The 20,008-nt window shown below is 35.0% G+C and overlaps 1 protein-coding gene across 1 annotated transcript in view; it reads right to left on the bottom strand.

Moving 5' to 3' along the window:
* Helz (Helicase with zinc finger) overlaps positions 1 to 20,008 on the bottom strand; it is a 64,252-nt gene that overhangs the window by 26,021 nt on the left and 18,223 nt on the right. Inside the window, exons 6-8 of the mRNA XM_072544691.1 lie at positions 17,130 to 17,594; positions 11,969 to 12,314; positions 1,864 to 2,081 (exon numbers count right to left, since the gene is read on the bottom strand). Of these exons, the coding sequence (XP_072400792.1) occupies positions 1,864 to 2,081; positions 11,969 to 12,314; positions 17,130 to 17,594 (1,029 nt within the window). The remainder of the gene's footprint in view (positions 1 to 1,863; positions 2,082 to 11,968; positions 12,315 to 17,129; positions 17,595 to 20,008) is intronic.

The raw sequence follows: 20,008 nt of genomic DNA, 5'->3' as shown, positions 1-20,008 counted from the left end.
CAGTTCCGCTATGAGTTCCACAACATCAGCAATACTCGTCCTTCTTCGCAGATCTTCGTTTCTTATTCTGTCCCGCAACGTCACTCCCAGCAAAGGCCGTTCCATTCGTCTCTGTGCCGCTCTAAAGTCCGAAGCCGTAATCTTGGTTAGAGTCATAGTTTCGGCCCCATAGGTCAAGACCGATAATACGCATTGGTCAAATACTTTTCTTTTGAGGCTAATTGGTATGTTGGCCCTAAGTCTGTCTCACAGTTTTCCAAAGGCTGTCCACGCTAAACTAATTCGTCTTTAGATTTCGCATGTTTGGATATAACTGCTGATTCTTATTTCATAATCCAAATACAGATATTTCTCCACCAGTTCTACCACTTTGTCTTGAATCATCATCATCATCATCATTCAATCTTCGCTTATCCACTGCTGGACATAGATCTCCCTCATAATTTTCCATCTATTTCGATCTTGTGCCTCTTGCATCCAATTTCTATGGCAACGTTTTAGATCGTCAGTCCAACGTGTTGGTGGACGACCTCTGTTTCGGTAGGCATCATCTCTTGGTCTCCATTCCAGTATCCGCTTTGTCCATCTATTATCTGTCATTCGAACCACGTGACCTGCCCAGTTCCATTTCAGTGTTGCTACTCTCTCTACTGCATCAGCCACTCCTGTTCTTTGTCGTAGCTGGCAATTTGGGATCTTGTCTCGTAGTGAAACGCCCAACATAGCACGCTCCATCGCCCTTTGACACACACGGATCTTTTGAACTGTTCTCCTTGTCATGGTCAACGTTTCCGCACCGTAAGTTAACACTGGCAAAACACACTGATTAAACGTTTTTCTTTTAAGGCATATTGGTATATCAGACGATTTGAAAATATGGTTCAGCTTGCCGAAGGCTGCCCAAGTCAGTCTTATACGACGGAGAAGCTCAACGGTTTGGTCATCTTTTCCTATGCGAATCTCATGACCTAGGTATTTATAGGCTTTTACCTGGTCTATGGATCTTGTTCCTACGCATATATCTTCGCTGACTACAAGATTTGTCATCATCTGGGTTTTAGATATATGTATTTATTTTCAATCCCCCTTCTAGCGAGGAAAGGTAGAGCTGATTTAAAAGTTCTTTGGCCTCATCTATCCTATCAGCTATTAGTACAATATCATCTGCAAACCGTAGTGAACAGTTTCGGCGATATGGTGTCCCCCTGGCGTACTCCACGTTGTATCGGGAATTTCTGGGTTTGACGATCACCCACTCTAACACTGGCTGTTGCGTTTTGGTATATGTGTTTAATTATATTTATATACCGATATTCAATTCGGCATTCTGTCAAGGCTTCCAACATTTTTTGTTGATTTACGGTGTCGAATGCCTTTTCATAGTCGACAAATATTAAAGCTAGTGGTTTATTATATTCAGTGCATTTTTCTATAAGATTTTTTATTACCAGTAGGTGATCGTTTGTTCCATAGCCTTTTTTTGAACCTTCTTGAATCATTAAATGGTTATTGGGAACCATATTTGTCATAAACTTAGTTTTGGTTAAGTTCATTCTGATGTCCACCTTCGAACATGCAAAGTCTAATTCATTTAACATATCTGTGGCTTCTCCTAAATTATGATAATAATGATAAAACCAGACCAATAAAAATAAAACGTGGGATAAGGCAAGGAGATACATTGTCACCGAAATTATTCATAACGACATTAGAGTATGCCTTTAAGATGGTCAATTGGGACTACAGAGGAGTAACAATAGACGGCGAAATGTTTAAACATCTCCGTTTCGCAGATGACATTGTCCTTATCACAGATAATTTAGGAGAAGCCACAACCTTAGAACATCATTTAGATAAACTTACCTGTCATGAGCAACTGCTAAAGGAGTAACCGTTTCACATTCGATTGCTTGGGCCGCTTCGTCTAGGAGAATATGCGTGAAGAATCCTTGAGGAAGGCCCATGGCCGAGAGGTACACCGACGTAGAAAGCGTTACGACGATTATTTTGTGCTTCATGATGTCTTCCAAGGTCGGTATCTCAAAAGACCGATATGTTCCGTTGTTTTTGATCAAACAGTACTAAAAAAGTGTAATTAATATTAAGAATCAGCATTATAAATGTTATGGTATAATGAAACAGAAATTTTAGAGATTCAAATTAAATTCGATCTGAAGCTGTATTTATAATCTTACTAAAATGCTATGATTTATCAAATAAGTGTATTGACCTCTGCATAGAATAGAATAGAAATATGCTTTATTGTCACTGAAAATTGTACAATTTTATGGACAAAGCTTATATAAGTGAAAAAAAAGTAATAATAACAATAACAAGTAAAATTTACTAAAATTACATGAATCATCAATATCACAGAATAAAACATAATAAAATATACAATCCATTGCAAAATTTCACTATATTGCAAATTGCATAATAAAACCTTACGAATAAGTTTAAGCTGCTGCATGTGATACCCAAATATAAGTATATAAAAAGACTTTGTTACTTATACCTAAACGAACTGTACTTTCTTAATTATTCGTAAACTCTTCCACTAAATAATAAGGTCTTTCACATAGATAGGCTTTTGTCAATTTACGGAACTTCAGGAAAGAAGTTGTAGATTTAAGTTGCAAAGGTAGATGATTGTATAATTTTTTTTACGAATATAATATAGATTTCTTTACTAACTCAGTGGATGGGATCGGTAAATACACATCAAAGCTTGAATTTCTAGTGGAGTAGTCATGACTAGGTGTTGCTGGAAAAACATGTTGGTGTTTACGAATAAAGCAAACAGTTTCTAGAATATATAGAGAGGGAAGAGTTAAAATCCCGTGATTTTTTATTTTTGAAAGCAGCTTTTGCAATGTGTTATTGTACTGAGGCCAAAAAGATACCGTATTGCTCTTTTTTGTAATTTAAAAATAACATCAGATTGGGCAGCTGTACTAGAACCCCAAAAAGGAAGGCCATATCGAAGATGAGACTCGAACAAAGAAAAGTATATTATTTGGGAAGATGCTAAATTCATTTCCTTCGAAACAGATCTTATTGCATAGCAGGCTGAGGCTAGTTTCTTACTTAACAAATCGATATGAAGGGACCGTTTAAGGTTGCTGTCTATAAAAATACCAGGAAATTTTACAGAATCAATTATACTGATCTGGCTATTATTAAGAAGCAAGGGTTGAAGAGCTCCTTTATAAGATAATGCTACTATCTTATCCACGTTAAAAGAAAGTAAATTAGAGTCGGACCAGGTTTTTATTTTAAGTAGATCAGAAGTTATAATTGCATGAAGAATTGCAATATTAGTGTTCTTCCAGGTAATACTGGTATCATCAGCAAAAAGAAAAAATTTTCCATCGATTTTTAAGTTAGTGATTAATAAAGATAAGGAAAAGTAGAGGACCCAGTACTGAACCTTGTGGTACTCCACATACAATGCTTTTGTGACTAGAGTCAGTATCATTTGCTCGAACTAGTTGTTTCCAATTCCTCAAGTAAGATTGGAACCAATTCAAAGAAATACCTCGAATTCCGTAGAAATTTAGTTTTTTTATCAAAATGTCATGATCTACACAATCAAAAGCTTTGGCATAGTTACAAAAAACAGTGGCAGTATAAAGATTATTGTTTAGTGCTTGATAGACCTCAATGTAATACAGAAAACATAGCATCGCTGGTACATTTATTAGATAAAAAGCCGAACTGACTTTGTGATAAAATGTTGTTTTCAACGAGAAAGGACATAAGGCGGGCTTTTATCACCACCCTTATGAAGAGGAACAATACTGGCTGTCTTTAGGCACTCTGGAAATATACCTATTTCAAAGAAATCGTTAATTAGTGAGACCAGGACTTCCAACATATTATTTGTGAGATTTAAGAAAATTTTTATGGATAGTCCATCAGTACTACAGGAAGATTTGCTTTTGATACTACTGATTGTTTGGATCAGCTCAGATTTATCTACTGGTCTTATAAAGAATGAATTCGAGAGCTTTTTGAATTGGGAAGATAGGAAATAGGATCTTGTTGTGGCAAAATAGCTGATGTTATAGTTTTACTCGTATTAACGATAGAGACTTATGTACGGTCTGTATGTATAGCAAATATATACAGCCAAGCAGAAGCTAAGGTAAAAATTTATGAAAACACTCCAGAATTTCCCACCTCTAGAGGCGTCCGACAAGGAGACACAATATTACCAAAGCTCTTCACTGCAACTCTAGAAAATATATTCAGCAAAATGGACTGGCAGAACAAAGGCCTATCCATTGATGGAGAATACCTCAGCCATCTAAGATTTGCAGGCGACATCGTTCTGATTGCTAATAATCCTGCAGAACTGCAACAATTTATAAGCGACCTAAATGCAGCTAGCAATGAAGTTGGCCTAAAAATGAACTTGACAAAAACAAAAACTATATACAACGAGCTAGTGGACGTCCAAGGTGATAATAAACAACACTGCACTTGAGACAGTAGACGAGTATATATACTTAAGACAATTAATACATAAATCTGGATCCTTACTTCCAGAAATTAACAGAAGAATGAAACTAGCTTGGGGGGCATCTTTTGGTAGAAATACAGTTACAGTAAAACCTCCCTGAACCGAAACCTTTTTAACCGAAACATCGTTTAACCGAAACGGCTGACAGTTTCAATAATTTCGTCAATAAAAAGTAAATGTTTGTCCCAAAACGTAAACAATTCCGTTAATTTCACTTACCAATTGATGTCTATGTGTGTTGGGAAATCACAAAAGCCAAGAGCTCTAAAAGATATTTCCGAAAAGGCATTTTAAGGTATAGAAGCCAAAAAAGTTCATGGATGTCGACCACTTTATTTTTAGAATGGTTTGAAAATGAATTCGTCTCAAGTCTCAAAATCCTTTTTAAAATAAAAAAAACCTTCTCATCAAAGCATTGTTGCTTGTTGACAATGCGCCCTCACCCTCAAAATCTACAAAATGGTGACAATTGTCAGATTTTTGCCACCGAATGTCACAAGCTTAATCCAGCCGTTAGACCAGGTAGTCATAGAGACATTCAAGAGACATTATAGAGAAGCATTCTTAAGACATCTGTTATAACAGGAGACGAATTAATCCAAAAGTGTTCCGGAAATTCTACAATCTTTAACAATAAAACATTTTTATCGGTGTCGTGGGCCAAGATCAAATCTTCAACTTTGGAAAAATGCTGGAACAAACTTTTTGATAAGATTTTGATTGACTATCCTGAAGAAGAAAATGGTAAGAAAACGATAGAAGAAATTAAACCTTTCATTAAAAATTTGCCGGGACATGACGAAATTAACTAAGAAGAGATACGTGACTGGTTAGCAGCTGATGACTCAGAACGTGAATTCATCGACCAGGACATCATTGATATGGTTCTTTATCAAGCAACCTGAGCATATCAGATGACGAAGATGACGACCCAAGAGGCAACAGGCAGCACATGACCGTCGACGAGATTTTCAATGCTTTAGAGGAAAGAATTTTATACAGTAGGCCTAATTAGTTAGGGACACGACTAGATTCTTAATTTTTGTTGTCATTACATAAATTTTTGTCCTTTTCAGATTGCTTTGCGTTTCGTCGAACAATCGAATGAGGCAAACTCATGACGTTCTGCAAATTAACGATGGAGGGAGAGAGAAACATCGTTGTCAAACGAAAACGCAAAAAAAATAGCAGATTTCTTTAAAAAAGCATGTTAAACTTGGTCATTTTCCTTAATTTTATTACTTTATTTTGGATTTACTTATTAGAAAACATTACGAAATCAACTCATAGTATTTTTAAATACCAATACTTTGATCAAGAATATTATAAAAAACAATGTTATTTTTAACCGAAATTCTTGTTATCCGAAACGGCTTCCCCCCCAATTATTTCGGTTAACGGAGGTTTTACTGTATATCAAATCGAAGATGCTACTTCACCTGAAGAAAAATACTGCCAATCATGACATACGGTTGCGAAATTTGGACACTAAAGAAAGAGATAATAACGAAACGCAAAGTCACTCAAAGGTCGATGGAGCGATGCATGCTAAGTATAACACAGGGCATTTGCCGAGAAGAACTGACAATAGACGGTCTACTAGATACACTGTAGTTTCCAAGAGGCTTCAAGAGAACAAGAAGACGTCCAAATTTAAGATGGGACTATGACATAAGGAAATAAGTCGGTACATAATGGACAGATATGCGAATATTAGACGACAATCGTGGGCACAAATGAAAAACAACTATGTAAGGGAGGTTACACCATAATACAGGTAGAATACGCTGAAAATCATGATGATGATGATATACTTTTTATATAAAGAAGAAATATACCAACAAATAGATGGATGTGCAATGGGTGCAAGTATTTCTAGTGTCATTGCTCAACTGGTTCTGGAAGATTTAGAAGAATCTGTCATGAGTCATTTAGATTTTAATGTACCATTGTTCTACCGCTATATCGATGACTGTATCTGTGCTATCCCAACAAATAAAAGGAACCAAATTTTAGATAATTTTAACAGTTACCATCCAAAACTAAAGTTTACCATAGAAATTGAACAAAATACATTTTCTAGATATCACCTTACATCGCATTAATAACACAGTTAAAACCATGTGATTTACAAAAGAAACATGGGTCTCCACTATATCTCAACTATAAATCTCATCATCCATTCTCCCATAAGAAGTCTGTAATTATAAGTCTTGCTGATAGATCTATAAAACTAACAGATCCAGAATACAAACCAACTGCAATAAAAAAAAACCAAAAATGCCCTTCTACATAATGCATATCCTGAACACCTAATCGAAACTATTTTCAAATCGAGACTAAATAAACTTTACAACAATACAAATAACAATAAATCCAAATATATATATATATATATATATATATATATATATAAAGACATGTAGCAGTCAATGATGTTAAAAATATGAAAAAGCTTACGAAACTGGACATTCAGAGTTAACGTTGTATAAAACAATTAATTGAAACTAGGTATAGTTTGCAATTTAACAAAATTAGCACAGGAAAAGAACATGTGATAAACATACATGTATATAAAAAAGTTATTATAAAAACTTAAGTAAAAAACATTAAGGTTTATTTTATTGTGTAAAGAACTAGAAAGATCATGAGAATGCACTTCCAACAATTTATTTATAATCAATTAGATTTTAATTTTAACTTTAGGTAACATAATGTCACCTTCTTTGTCTTTTATTTCTCCACTTTGACCGAAAAACCCACCACTCTTCGAGTGTACCTTAGGTTATTTTGGATTGACGGTCGTACTCCTTCTCTCTCTCTCTTTCTCTCTCTCTCTCTCTCTATATATATATATATATATATATATATATATATATATATATATATTATATGTATAAGCGCAAACATTGTGATTGCTGGGACACATAGAGAGAAGCAAACCTATTGATTAAGAAGGTAATCAGACGGAAGCCAGAAACGACTGAAAGATGGGAGGACCAGATCATGAGAGATAACAAAATCTTGAAAGTATAAACATATTTTAAATTAAAATTGTGGCTTATTCCCAGTAAAAATAATAAATCTTATTAAGATGCCACAAGAAAATAGGTAGTTATAAAAAAAAACTACCTTATAATAAAATTGTGAATAAATATTTGTTTACAATTAATATGCGCCTATGCTTGGTTATATAGTAATTTCCATACACTTCCAGTCAGTTAAAATTTAATCAACATAGCAAAAATAATTTTTTATTACACAATTTGTTTGTATTATAGCTGAGCTGACTGTTCTAATGTCTTAATTCTCCGAAGATATAAATGTAGTCGCTTAATCAGCAATGTCGTAAAAAGGAATGTTTTTGATAAGGCGGCCATGTAGCATTCAGTGGTATGTTGTTCTAAATAATGTCGCTATACACAAGTTTAACTGTAATGCTATCTTAATAGGGTAATTACTGATTTTTTCGAGGTTGCAGAAATGATTGATTATCAGATTTACTAACTCCACTCCAAGATAAATCTTTATTCTTCCATAAATAAATTCGTAAGTTAAATCTTATGTGATTTCCAATCAAACACAATGATATTTAGATCCTTCTTTATTTCTCAAATTTCGATCTTCACTTTTAGTATCTGGTTCTTCTGTTCTAATTCCTTAATTTTTCCTTTTCAATACTCAAACTTTAGAAGTGTATTAGCCTCACATGCCTGGATACTATTTTTTAACTGTGCTTTGTACGGTCATTACTCATTAATGACCGTACTTAAATCTAAAATACTCTCAATACCAGCAAAAATAAGAGTGTACAAGACAATAATTCGTCCCACAATAACGTATGGAAGCGAGACATGGACTGTGAACCAGCTTGAAACGACAAAATTACTGGTATTGGAAAGAAAGATACTGCGGACTATCTATGGGTCTTGCAGAGAAGAGACAACAGGAGAATGGAGAAGAAGACACAATGATGAACTCCAGACCGTATATGGAGATGAAAACGTACACTACATTAAAGCAAACCGAATAAGATGGGCAGGCCACATACTAAGATCGAGTGACGAAAGACTCCTGAACGCCACATTCTGGGAAAGGCCCGATGGCAGGTCAGTTGGTCGCCCAAGAAAGAGATGGAAGGACGCAGTAGCCAGTGATCTACGCAAAATGGGAATACAGCAATGGGAAATAGCTGCTCAGGACCGACAACAATGGAGGAAAATAGTAAACGCGGCCAAGACTCACATAGAGTTGTAGAGCCAAATGATGATGATGATGACTTCATAAGTATAAAATCAATATAGGTCTTCTTTCAGAGACTTGGTCTAAACCAAACATTTATTATAATTTCGTAAGTTTCAATTGTTCACGTTTAGATAGAAAAGATGATAGAGCTGGTGTAGCAATTTTAGTTAAAGATGAAATGGGTTTTTCTGAGATAGATTTATTACAAATTGAAAAGATTATGGCTAAGTGTGTGTGTTTGGATTGGTCAATTTAAAAAAGTTTATGTTGTTTCAGTTTAGATAGAAAAGATGATAGAGCTGGTGTAGCAATTTTAATTAAAGATGAAATGGGTTTTTTTTGAGATGGATTTATTACAAATGGAAAAGATTATGGCTAAGTGTGTGTGTTTGGATTGGTCAATTTAAAAAAGTTTATGTTGTTTCAGTTTAGATAGAAAAGATGATAAAGCTGGTATAGAAATTTTAATTAAAGATGAAATGGGTTTTTCTGAGATAGATTTATTACAAATGGAAAAGATTATGGCTAAGTGTGTGTGTTTGGATTGGTCAATTTAAAAAAGTGTATGTTGTTTCAGTTTAGATAGAAAAGATGATAGAGTTGGTGTAGCAATTTTAATTAAAGATGAAATGGGTTTTTCTGAGATAAATTTACTACAAATGGAAAAGATTATGGCTAAGAGTGTGTTCGGATTGGTCAATTTAAAAAATTTTATGTTGTTTCAGTTTATATAAAACCTTTTACAAGGTAGTAGAGTAACACTGATACAGTTTCTTAATTTTTTTACTAGCATACAAAAAACCATGTATAATTAGTCGGGACTTTAATTCGCATCATCCAGTTTTTGAATCAGATCTAGAAGATTTCGAAGGAAGTAACCTGTTAGAGGCAATAAACTCATTAAATCTTGTATTTTTAAACACAGGGAAACCAATCCTTGGTTCCCCTGTGTTTAAAAGGACAGGTCGAAGAAGAAGGGCTATTGATATTACGATATGCTCTCAAAATATCAGTGAGAGGTATTTTAAGATCCCCATGGGTCCAACCATTTGCCAATATTTATGAAATGTCAACTTAAAGGAATGCCCCTACCAGCGAAGAGTCATAAAATATGGAAAATTTACAAGACAGACGAGCAAATTTAGCAATTTCTTATATGAAAAATCATTGAATGTATTCGACGATAGTTTCGACAATATAGAAGTTATAAACGAAGCAGCTACCGTAGCTGTACCAAAAAGGGGAGCAAATAAATCATTTACTTGGGAAAAATGAAAACCATGGTGAAATAATGACTGCGAAAATGCGATAACGAAACACAAACAGTAATTTAGTAAGTATAAAGAGAATCCAAATTTGGATAACCTTAATAAATATCAAAATCAAGATGCGATCGTTAAAATAATTACAAATGAAGTAAAAAGGGCTACTTGGAAATCATATTGCCAAAGTTTGAACAAAAATACTCCAATGAAAGATGTCTGGGCTAAATTAAATAGGTTCAAAATCAGAAAACAAGCAAATATAAATCAAATGGAGTGCGGAGACTGGACAAAATATTTCCATAGTAAAATTTGCCCGAATTGAGTTAACGAAAAACCAAGAGAGTTCAAAAATTATTATACGAATGACCATATGCTAAATAAACCTTTTACAATGAAAGAGTTACAAGCTTGTAAAAACAGAAATAATACGTCTCCTGGAATAGACAATATATATTACCCAATGATTGCTGAGATCCTAGTTTTAACTAAGCAGCGCTTATTAGATATTTACAACAATATATATATATATATATATATATATATATATATATATATATATATATATATATATTCAAGTCGAACATATCAGACGACTGGAAAAAATATTTAATAATACCTATTCCTAAACCTAATAAACCTAAAGATTCCCCAGACTCATACAGACCTATTTCATTGGGATCTTGTGTCATGAAAATTTATGAACGACTTATTAAAAATAGGTTAGAACACTGGATGGAAAAAAATCAGTTATTACGAAAAGTAAAGTATGCATTCAGAAGAGGACGCTCGACTCAAGAATTACAGCATCATTTGTTACTGACGTGTAATTAGCATTTACCCGAAACAACTCAGTATCCTGCTTATTTTTAGATATTAAGGGAGCTTATGATGTAGTTTCCACGATGGTCGCCAACATCCGAAACGGATAGACACGACAAGAAGATGTGGTTAATCTAAGCATACTAACAGATACATTATATGCCATATGAATTCCATAAGGTGTTATTGCGAAACTAATGAAGTTGTACCGAGATAGAAAAGTGCTTCTAAAAATAAATGGAATGAGAGGTATGCCCAAATCAACATCAGTTGGATTACCACAAGGAAGCATCCTGTTCGTGGACACTCCTTTAATCAGTGCGACAGAAATTTTGGGGTTATAAGACAGGCCTTAAAAAGAGTTCAAGATGTCGAGGAATCCAAAGTCTATCTAGAAAAAATCGTACAGTGCAGACAAACTCCTTCTCCTTTCTGCCTCAACTATACAACAGTAAAAAGTTATAGGCCTTTCTTCTGCAGAAGACGTTTAAATCTGCCAAATGTGTTCTCCAGAAGAAGGGCTTATGTAAACTTGTTTTAATACTCTTCATTTGAAAAGAAAAAAAAAACGGACATATTTTATAAAGTTGTTCTCTATTATTTTATTAATGGACCGAAAATTCTTAAAACTAAAACACCTAAACAATGCAATTGGATCTATGGATAATTTTAATAAAATTTTGAGCTGACCAATTGGTTTAAACCAAGGTCACTAATCTAAACAAACACACACATAATATCTTTTGTAAGTCTGGCAAGTTGATTTATTAACTCCATACAATATTATTTATTTTCTAGTGTATGGCCAGCTTTGCTATTTTTAAAATTCCAAGAAAAGTTGTTAAAATTCCAAGTTAATCTGATTTTAGAATTTTATAGGTCAATATATTATTTATTAAAGTTGTAGGTATAAATTTGTAAACTATTTGCATACCTATTACAGTTTCTATACGTGCTCTATTATTAGATTTGAAGCACTTTTTTCAAATTTCTGTCCAATATAATCACTATTTTTGTTTTCACACGCCACGAACTAATGTAACACTATACTATAGCTAACAATGAATCATAAATATATCAATCAGACGACACACAACGATACAAAGTGACTTACCTTTTGAACTATCGGATGAACAGTAGACACCCAGCGTTTCGTGTAATAAATCCTCAGAGGTCGCGCGCTCTCCTCGCCGTTCTCCACCCACTGATCCAAATAATCTTTGATATACAAATCGGCAGCGCTATTGGAGTGGGTACACAACAAAATTCTGTTGGCGGGGTCTTTGATGAGTTCTCTTATCGCCTGGGCTAAAGTAAACGTTTTTCCGGTACCAAACGGTCCGATGACCAAAATCGGTGGTAATTGAACACATAACGGCGTGGTTATGGCGTTTACCGCTTCTTTTTGTTTGATGTTCAGTCTGCTGTCGAGCGTTCTAGACCACTGTCTAGAAGGCGACCTAGAAAAAGCCGGATAAAATAAATCAAATAAGAAAAACAAGAGAGAGATAGACAAACAAAAGAAAATCAATCAATAACAAATTGAAATCAATAAATTGTTCAACAACAAAAAAAAAGTCAATAAAAATGTACAAGAATGTTGTGTACGTTGACTGTCAGTTCCAATATTACTTTACATTCCTAAGGAAAACCTTTAATTTATTCTCAAAATCAATAACAAATTACAATCAATTCGACAAGTTCAACAAAAAAAAAGTCAATAAAAATATTGTGACCGTTCTCTGCCAATTCAAATATTACTTAATATTTTTAAGGAAAACCTTTAATTTATCTTTAAAACTTTTAACTGTCCTACAGTCTGTTAATTCATTAGATAATTCAATGAATTCTTTGAAATCTCTAAATATTAATGAGTTCATTGAGCTGCTATAATTCATTTTAGAAGAGTATATGTCATTTTTATTTCTCGTATCATGTCTGTGCGTATTAGGAAAATAATTAAATTGCTGAAAATAATCGGGTGCCACATTGTTTTTAATTTAATAAACCAAAATGAATGCAAAATATTGAAATCTTTGATATACCGAAAACCAGTTCAATGTATTCAGCATTAAATTTATTGGTGTAATTCTTAATATTATACGCATACCATGATTTTGTAATTTCTGAAGTTGCCCCATTTTATTTGAAGGAACGTCGTCAGTCTACGATTGCAATTTTGTGTGTGTTAGGAGGAAGGGTTGACGTGTGGTAGTGCTTAGAAGCAGTAGTCAGTCAGTAGGTTCTTGGTGGTGTTTTGTGGTGCGTGTTGATGTTAGTCGAGGAAGTTTTTGGTGACTGAGTCTTCTCATGATCTTTCTTTCTGTGGCCATAACTGCGTTTAATTGGCGGTTGTTCAGTAGGGAGAAAAGAACCGCCCTGTACTCAATAATGGGTCTGATTTAAGTTTTGTATGTGTTGAGGAGAGTCTTACTGTGTGCCCCCCAAAATTTACCAGATACAGCTCCAAGGAGCTTAGCCTTTCCTCTCATCTTGTTAAGGGTGAGGTTAAGCTCAGTCTCCCAGTTAAGGTTCCTCTGAAATTGAACACCCAAGTAGTTGACTGAACCCTGAAAATGGAATGTAGATCCGTAAAGCTCTATCTGGTTACCATCGTCTTCGAACCGGGAGGTTCCCGGGTATCTAAAGAGGATGGCTTGTGTCTTGGTAGGGTTGAGAGTGACTCCCTATTTGTTGCACCATTTGACAACTTTGTTAAGTTGGGCTTAAGACATACTGAATCCAGAGCGGCTCCTTATAGTTCCCTCTACTGTGCCTGAGGCGAGCAGTGCTCTATCGTCGGCGTAGAGGAGGATTGTTTCGTTTTGATCGTAGGGGCGAGGGAGGTCACTGTTATAAACTGTGTAAAGGATAGGAGCTAAAATTGAGCCTTGTGGTATTCCAGAAAGTAAAGTGAAAGGGGTAGAATGTTAGTCGTTGATTTTAACTCTTATAGTCTGATTGGAGAGATATGAGTAAATGGTTTTTAGAAATGTGGTTGGTTGTCCAGCAAGGCGGAATTTTTCGATCAGACCTGATCGAAGGCTTTCTGGACGTCTAGGAATATGTCTATGTCTATGGATATTTTGTCTTTTTCAGTGATTGCTCGGGATATGAAAGTTGCTGCTTCAGCTAATGTATTTTGTGCGGAGTGAACAGCTCTGAATCCAAATTGGAATTTTCGGATGATGTTGTTTGTGTCTAGGAATTCTACGAATTTCTCCTTAAGGATTTTTTCGTAGACTTTACCTAGTGTGTTTAGAAGTGAAATTCGTCTGTAGGATTCAGTGCTGGTTAGGGGTATCCCTGGTTTAGGGATCATGATTGTGCTGGCCACTTTCCAAGGAGTAGGAGACTAGCACAGCAAAGGCATGCATTGATTATTTATACTCTTTAGGAGTTTTTTAGGCATCTCCTACGTATGCCATCTGGTCCAGGCGATGTGTTTTTACCTAAGTTGCACATCTGCCTGACGGTGTCCTCTTGCACCGGAAAAATAATTGGATGTTGTATATTAGTCTCCGAAGTTCTGATGGGGGTAGTAAAGTATGTCCTCCACTCTCCTTTCGGTGTCGAGTTTGAACCATTTTTTGAAGTTAGAGTTATCTGGTGTGATAAATGTTGCCTGGAGTGTGTTTTTGAAAGCTTCAGCTTTGTCTAAAGGATTTGAAATGATTGCATTATCACCCATTTCATTTAGGTTGAACATATATAAGACTGATGCACAATAATCAAAATTAGGTTGGATTGTTGAATTATATACAGTAAGGCTAGTTCCTAAGCCTTGTATATATATAATGTCGGTTTACAACGTTCTTCGACGTCTTCCGATTTCCAATCTCCATCTCATTCTATCGTTCCATAGATCGTCCTCCAGCTCTCTTTCCCTGATTTCTTTATCAACTCCTTCTCTCCAACTTCTTCTAGGCCTTCCTGGTCTCCGCCTACCTCTTGGTTGCCATTCAAGAATTTGTCTTGGTATTCTATTCTCCGAAATTCTCGTTACGTGTCCGTACCATCTGAGTTGTGTCGTTTTGATGTCATCAACAATATTATGTGTAACCCCCATGATTTCTCGGACTCTCTCGTTTGTTATTCTGTCGCGTCTGGAGATTCCCGCCGAGCGGCGCCAGAAGTCCATTTCTGTTGCTCTAAGCATTGTCTCTGTTCTGTCTTTTAGGGGCCACACTTCGCATCCATATGTTGTGATACTTTTTATTATGGTGTTGTATATTCTTCTTTTATTTTCCTTAGAGATGTTTTTATCCCACAGTACGCTGTTCAGCAAGGCTATGCCTTTCCTTCCCTGTGTATTTCGTTCCTTAATAGCTGCATCTTATTTTCCGTCCTGAGTGATCTTTACACCTAAGTATTTGTAGCAGTCACATAGTTTGATCTCTTGATTTTCCTTTACGAGAAGGTTATGTTGATATATGTTGATCTAAGCCTTGTAAAATAGTATAATTTCTTGCTGATTTTTATGTGTATATAAACAAACTTATCTTTCAATGAAAGAGTGGTGTTATCCAGTTGAAATCCCAAGTATTTAATAATTGTTGTTATTTCAATATTTTCACCATTTATGAATAAATTAATGTTATTCATATTGATTTTGCTATACTTATATTTACTGGTTATAATTAACAATAAAATTAAAATTAAAAAGATTAACAAACTCACAATAAACAACTAGATCAATATCATTCAAGTAGAGTATAAAAAGCAATGGTCCTAGAACACTGCCCTGATGTACACCTATATCAATGTTAACTTTATTTGACATTAAATTATTGAATTTAATCGTCTGCTTGCGATTTGATAGATAATTATTAAGCTAGTCAAACACTCCGCCCCTAATGTCACACTGCCACAATTTTGTCAGTAAAAAATTTCGGTCTATGGTCTCAAAGGCTCTCTTAAGATCGAAGAATACATATACTACATATTTGTTTTGATCCAATTCAGTTTTAAATTTAATAATTGTCAATTGAAGTGCCGAATCACAAGAGTGTTGCTTTTTAAAACCAGATTGATTACTTATCAGAATAGCATCTTTTTCAACATGTTCAATAATTTGATCATATACTACAACTTCAATAATTTTTTCAATTGGTGGTAATGTAATGGGTCTGAATTCTTCAGCTTTCACTGTATTATTGATTTTTTTGAATCGGTACAACTGTACTAACTTTAAGTTGATTCGGAATTTTACCAGTAGACAGAAAAGTGTTGATTAAATTTAATATAATATGCCCAGTTGTTTCAAAAATATCTTCGATCGTTTAATATAACATGAACTGATCTTTTTTGTCCAATTTATTAACGTTTATATGTAAAAGTACAGTATCAGTAAAAAAAGATTGATTGATGCGTGTCTCGATCCTAGAAATAGAAATCATCATCAGAGCGCTCCGCCGCTTCTCCTCTATCGACCGGGTTACAAATTTTATTTATTTACACTCCGATACCGTCCAGTGGCGCACCTAGAATTTTCCTGTGGGGGGGGGGGGGTTTGGTTGGGCGCCAAAAATTTTTTTATGCTACCTCCACCATTTTATGTACTTAAAATATGTGAGTAACAGTGTCGGAATAGTGCCCTGGGGGAGGGGGTTTAACCTCCAAAACCCCCCTGGGTGCGCCACTGATACCGTCTCATATACATGTCAGATAGATTTTGTGCTGTGTAGAACAAGCCAGCTAAAAGAGCTTAGCAACTGTAAAGTGATAAAGGGTGAGTGTCTATGATCGAATCGCAGGTGGGCGTTCAATGACCCAGACCTTCTAGAAGCAGGTATGCACCACCGCTGCCTACCGCCTAACCTTCCACACTGTTCGATATAACGACACTCGGACTTATCCAACAAGTAGACGATCCATTCGAGAGAACTCCAGGTAACGGTTCACTAAATATACAGGGACATTTTGATTGTAAGAAGTTATAAATCTGAGTCATAAATTCGTTTTGTAAAGTCTGAAATACTTGTTCGAGTATGTATTAAGTAATCAATGTACATATTATATAAATTAATTGAATTTTAGTGTTAGTGTAAATAAATTAAAATAAGTGTTAGAAGATTGTATTCATAAATTAAAAAGAAAAGAAAAGTTAAAACATTGCAGTATTCAATTATGAAAATATAATAGCTGAGCCAGTTTTGATGTTATATCGAAAATGTGCAGCTCAAATATTTATTTGTAAGTTGTGCTATAAATAGTAAAAAATGTTGCCAATTTTTTGATCGTTGAGTAAAAAAGTAAAAACAATCTATACTTACCATGGTATACTTGGTTCCAAGTATGTCTCCGGAAAGATCATTTTAAAATTAGTCATCTTATCCAGCGTATAATGCCACTCGCAGTACGGTATCCTGTTCAACTGGAACTGAATATCCACCTGGACGTCAGAATCTTTCGTCAAACCCAACTCCTTCACAGTAACTGCACTTAATCTCAAATATATCGTGTTCTTTCCCTTGTCTTCTATCCAAGCTTCGTAAACTCGTCGTCTAGGCGGGTTTTCTGATACAGAAAGCGACAGATAGACGCTATTGCAGTGCATGAGTATTAATCGTCCTTCCGAAGTGTCTTCGGATAATACTTTTCCAAGACTCACGGAAGCGAATAGCTCACCGTTGTTGGAATATTTTGCGGTGCTAGCGGCCATGCTATTAGGCGAGAGAATGTAGCTGAGAGCTAATTTCAGCTTCGCGGATAAGTTGTATTGAGCTACTAACTCGTACCTAGAAACAAAATAATAATTTTAATAAACAGTTACGCTATCACGTGTAAAAAGACTCAATATATTTTTGATACCCTGTGTATGATCGGTTTGTGAATTCGCCAAAATTTTAGAATATTGAAAACTGGTCTGAAATAGTTCGTAGATTGAAAGTAATATGTAAAAGACAGATGGTAGGTTTTAAGGGTTGAAACTCGAAGAATTACGTTCGATTTTCAGGTTCTCATGAGCGCAAAAAATATTAAACGTATCTACCAAAAGGATATAACTATTAATATTAAGGGGTCTAAGGGACAATGGGCTCTGAGTAGAGTGTTTAGGGATGGATTATCGTTTTTAGATAATCGTTCAATTGTACTGAAAAAGGAAAATTATGTAAGAAAAACAAAATTCAATTATGTCTCCTGCCGTTTTTAATAGCAATAAACCATGTATCTAACTATTTTTTGCTTCCAGTAAAAGCAAATCTTTATGCGGATGATCTTGTAATATATATTGAGCTTCATCAATATTACAAAATACATTAAATAAATTAGAAGGGTCATCATCATCATTCTGACTTTAAAACAGTGCGTGGGCCCTAGCCTCCTCAAGAATTTCTTCAGTCGTCCTCCTATCCATCGCCTTTCTCCGCCAAGCACGTATTCCCATATTTCTCATTTTTTCATCGATGTTATCAAGGAACCTTGTTCTGGGTCTTCCTCTTCTCCTATGACCAATGGGTCTATCAAGGAGCGTTTTTCAAGCTGGGTCATTTTGTTCCATCCGCATTACATGCCCTATCCACCTCAGACGTCCTATCTTAATATGTTTTACGATATCTGGTTCCTGGTATATTCTATAAAGTTCGAAGTTATATCGTGTTCTCCACACTCCATTGTCATTCACTGCTCCATATATTCGCCTTAGTACTTTTTTTCTAACCATCCTAACATGTTTTCATTATTTTTTGTTACAGTCCAGGTCTCTGAACCATATGTTAGGACTCAGCGTATTATTGTTTTGTTGAGTTTTATGTTTGTATTTCTCGATATACTTGTGGATTTAAGGAGGAGATTAAGCCCAAAATAGCATCTGTTGGCCGTTCAAATTCTGCGGTTTATCTTTGCGGTAGTATTATTTTCAGCGTTAAGGAGCGTTCCTAGGTATACAAATTCGTTCACTGCTTTGATGACGTCGTTTTCTATAACAAATGGTCGTAGGATTTGGGGTTGCGTGCTTATTTTCATATACTTCGTTTTGTTGGCGTTTATTATTAAACCCATTTTTGTAGCTGATTCTTTTAATGCTACATACGCCTCTCGTACAGCGTTTTCCGTTCTCCCAAAAATATAGATATTATCAGCATGGGCCAGGATTTGCACTGATTTATTATACATTCTGGGCCAAAATTAACCGGCCACCTTAGAAATGGGTAATTTGTGATGTCTTATATCTCCTAAACCTGTTGTTCGATTTAAGCGATTTTTTTAATATGTTATAGCCTTATTCCTTGACAATATCGTTATAATAATATGGTTGCTAAACAGGTAAATTTTCATTGTATACCGGGTGTACGAATTAAACTGTGTTTTTTTTTCTTAAAGTTTGCATCACCCTGTGGAATATTCTAGCATTTACAAAATATTGAAATTAAAACCTAACTATAGCCTCATGTTTTCTCAACATTTTGTTTTTTGATTCATTCGCTTATGTTGGATAATACAAAAGTGAGGTAGTTTAACAACTAGGCATGTTTTTCATCAATACAGACGATTTAACTAACCTGCAAAATTAACCCCACCACCTTTATTATTGTTTTGTTTACATTACCTGTGACAGTTTGTTTCCTAAATTTGTGTCATCGAAGGATTTTTGGCATATAGTCGTTGAACGACATTGTTGCAAATCTGTTTCCGTGTTAATAACAATTCTTGAACAATTTGCAATTAAAATTAAATTTGTAATTAAAATTAACAATTAAAATTGTAATTTTATATCATTGTGAGCGAAAATTCTTTAAGTTGAAATTTTAGTGCTTTTTTATTGTTTGTGATTTTAAAAATGCCACTCGTTCCAACTGATGCTGCTAGGGCAGTGGCTTTATTTGATGCTGGTTACAGTCAACGTCATATCGCTGATATATTCGATGTACCCAGAACTACGGTACAAGATGCCATCAGACGATTTCGGGAGGCAGGATCGTACAACCACAGGCCAGGTCAAGGCTGAAAACGATGCACTTCAGTTCGAGATGACCGTATCATTTTCACTAAAGTATTGAGAAATCGCTTTTCCACCGCTCCTGAAGCTCGTAGATCTCTTCTTGAGGTGAGAAAAGTTAGTGTGAGTAGACAAACGATTAGAAGAAGACTGTCAGAAATAAACTTGAGGGCTTTTCGTCCAGCTCGCACACCACAACTGCTCCCACAACAC

Source organism: Diabrotica undecimpunctata, chromosome 9, assembly GCF_040954645.1.
Source record: "Diabrotica undecimpunctata isolate CICGRU chromosome 9, icDiaUnde3, whole genome shotgun sequence".
Lineage (NCBI taxonomy): Eukaryota > Metazoa > Arthropoda > Insecta > Coleoptera > Chrysomelidae > Diabrotica > Diabrotica undecimpunctata.
This window is presented reverse-complemented; position numbering and strand designations above follow the sequence as displayed.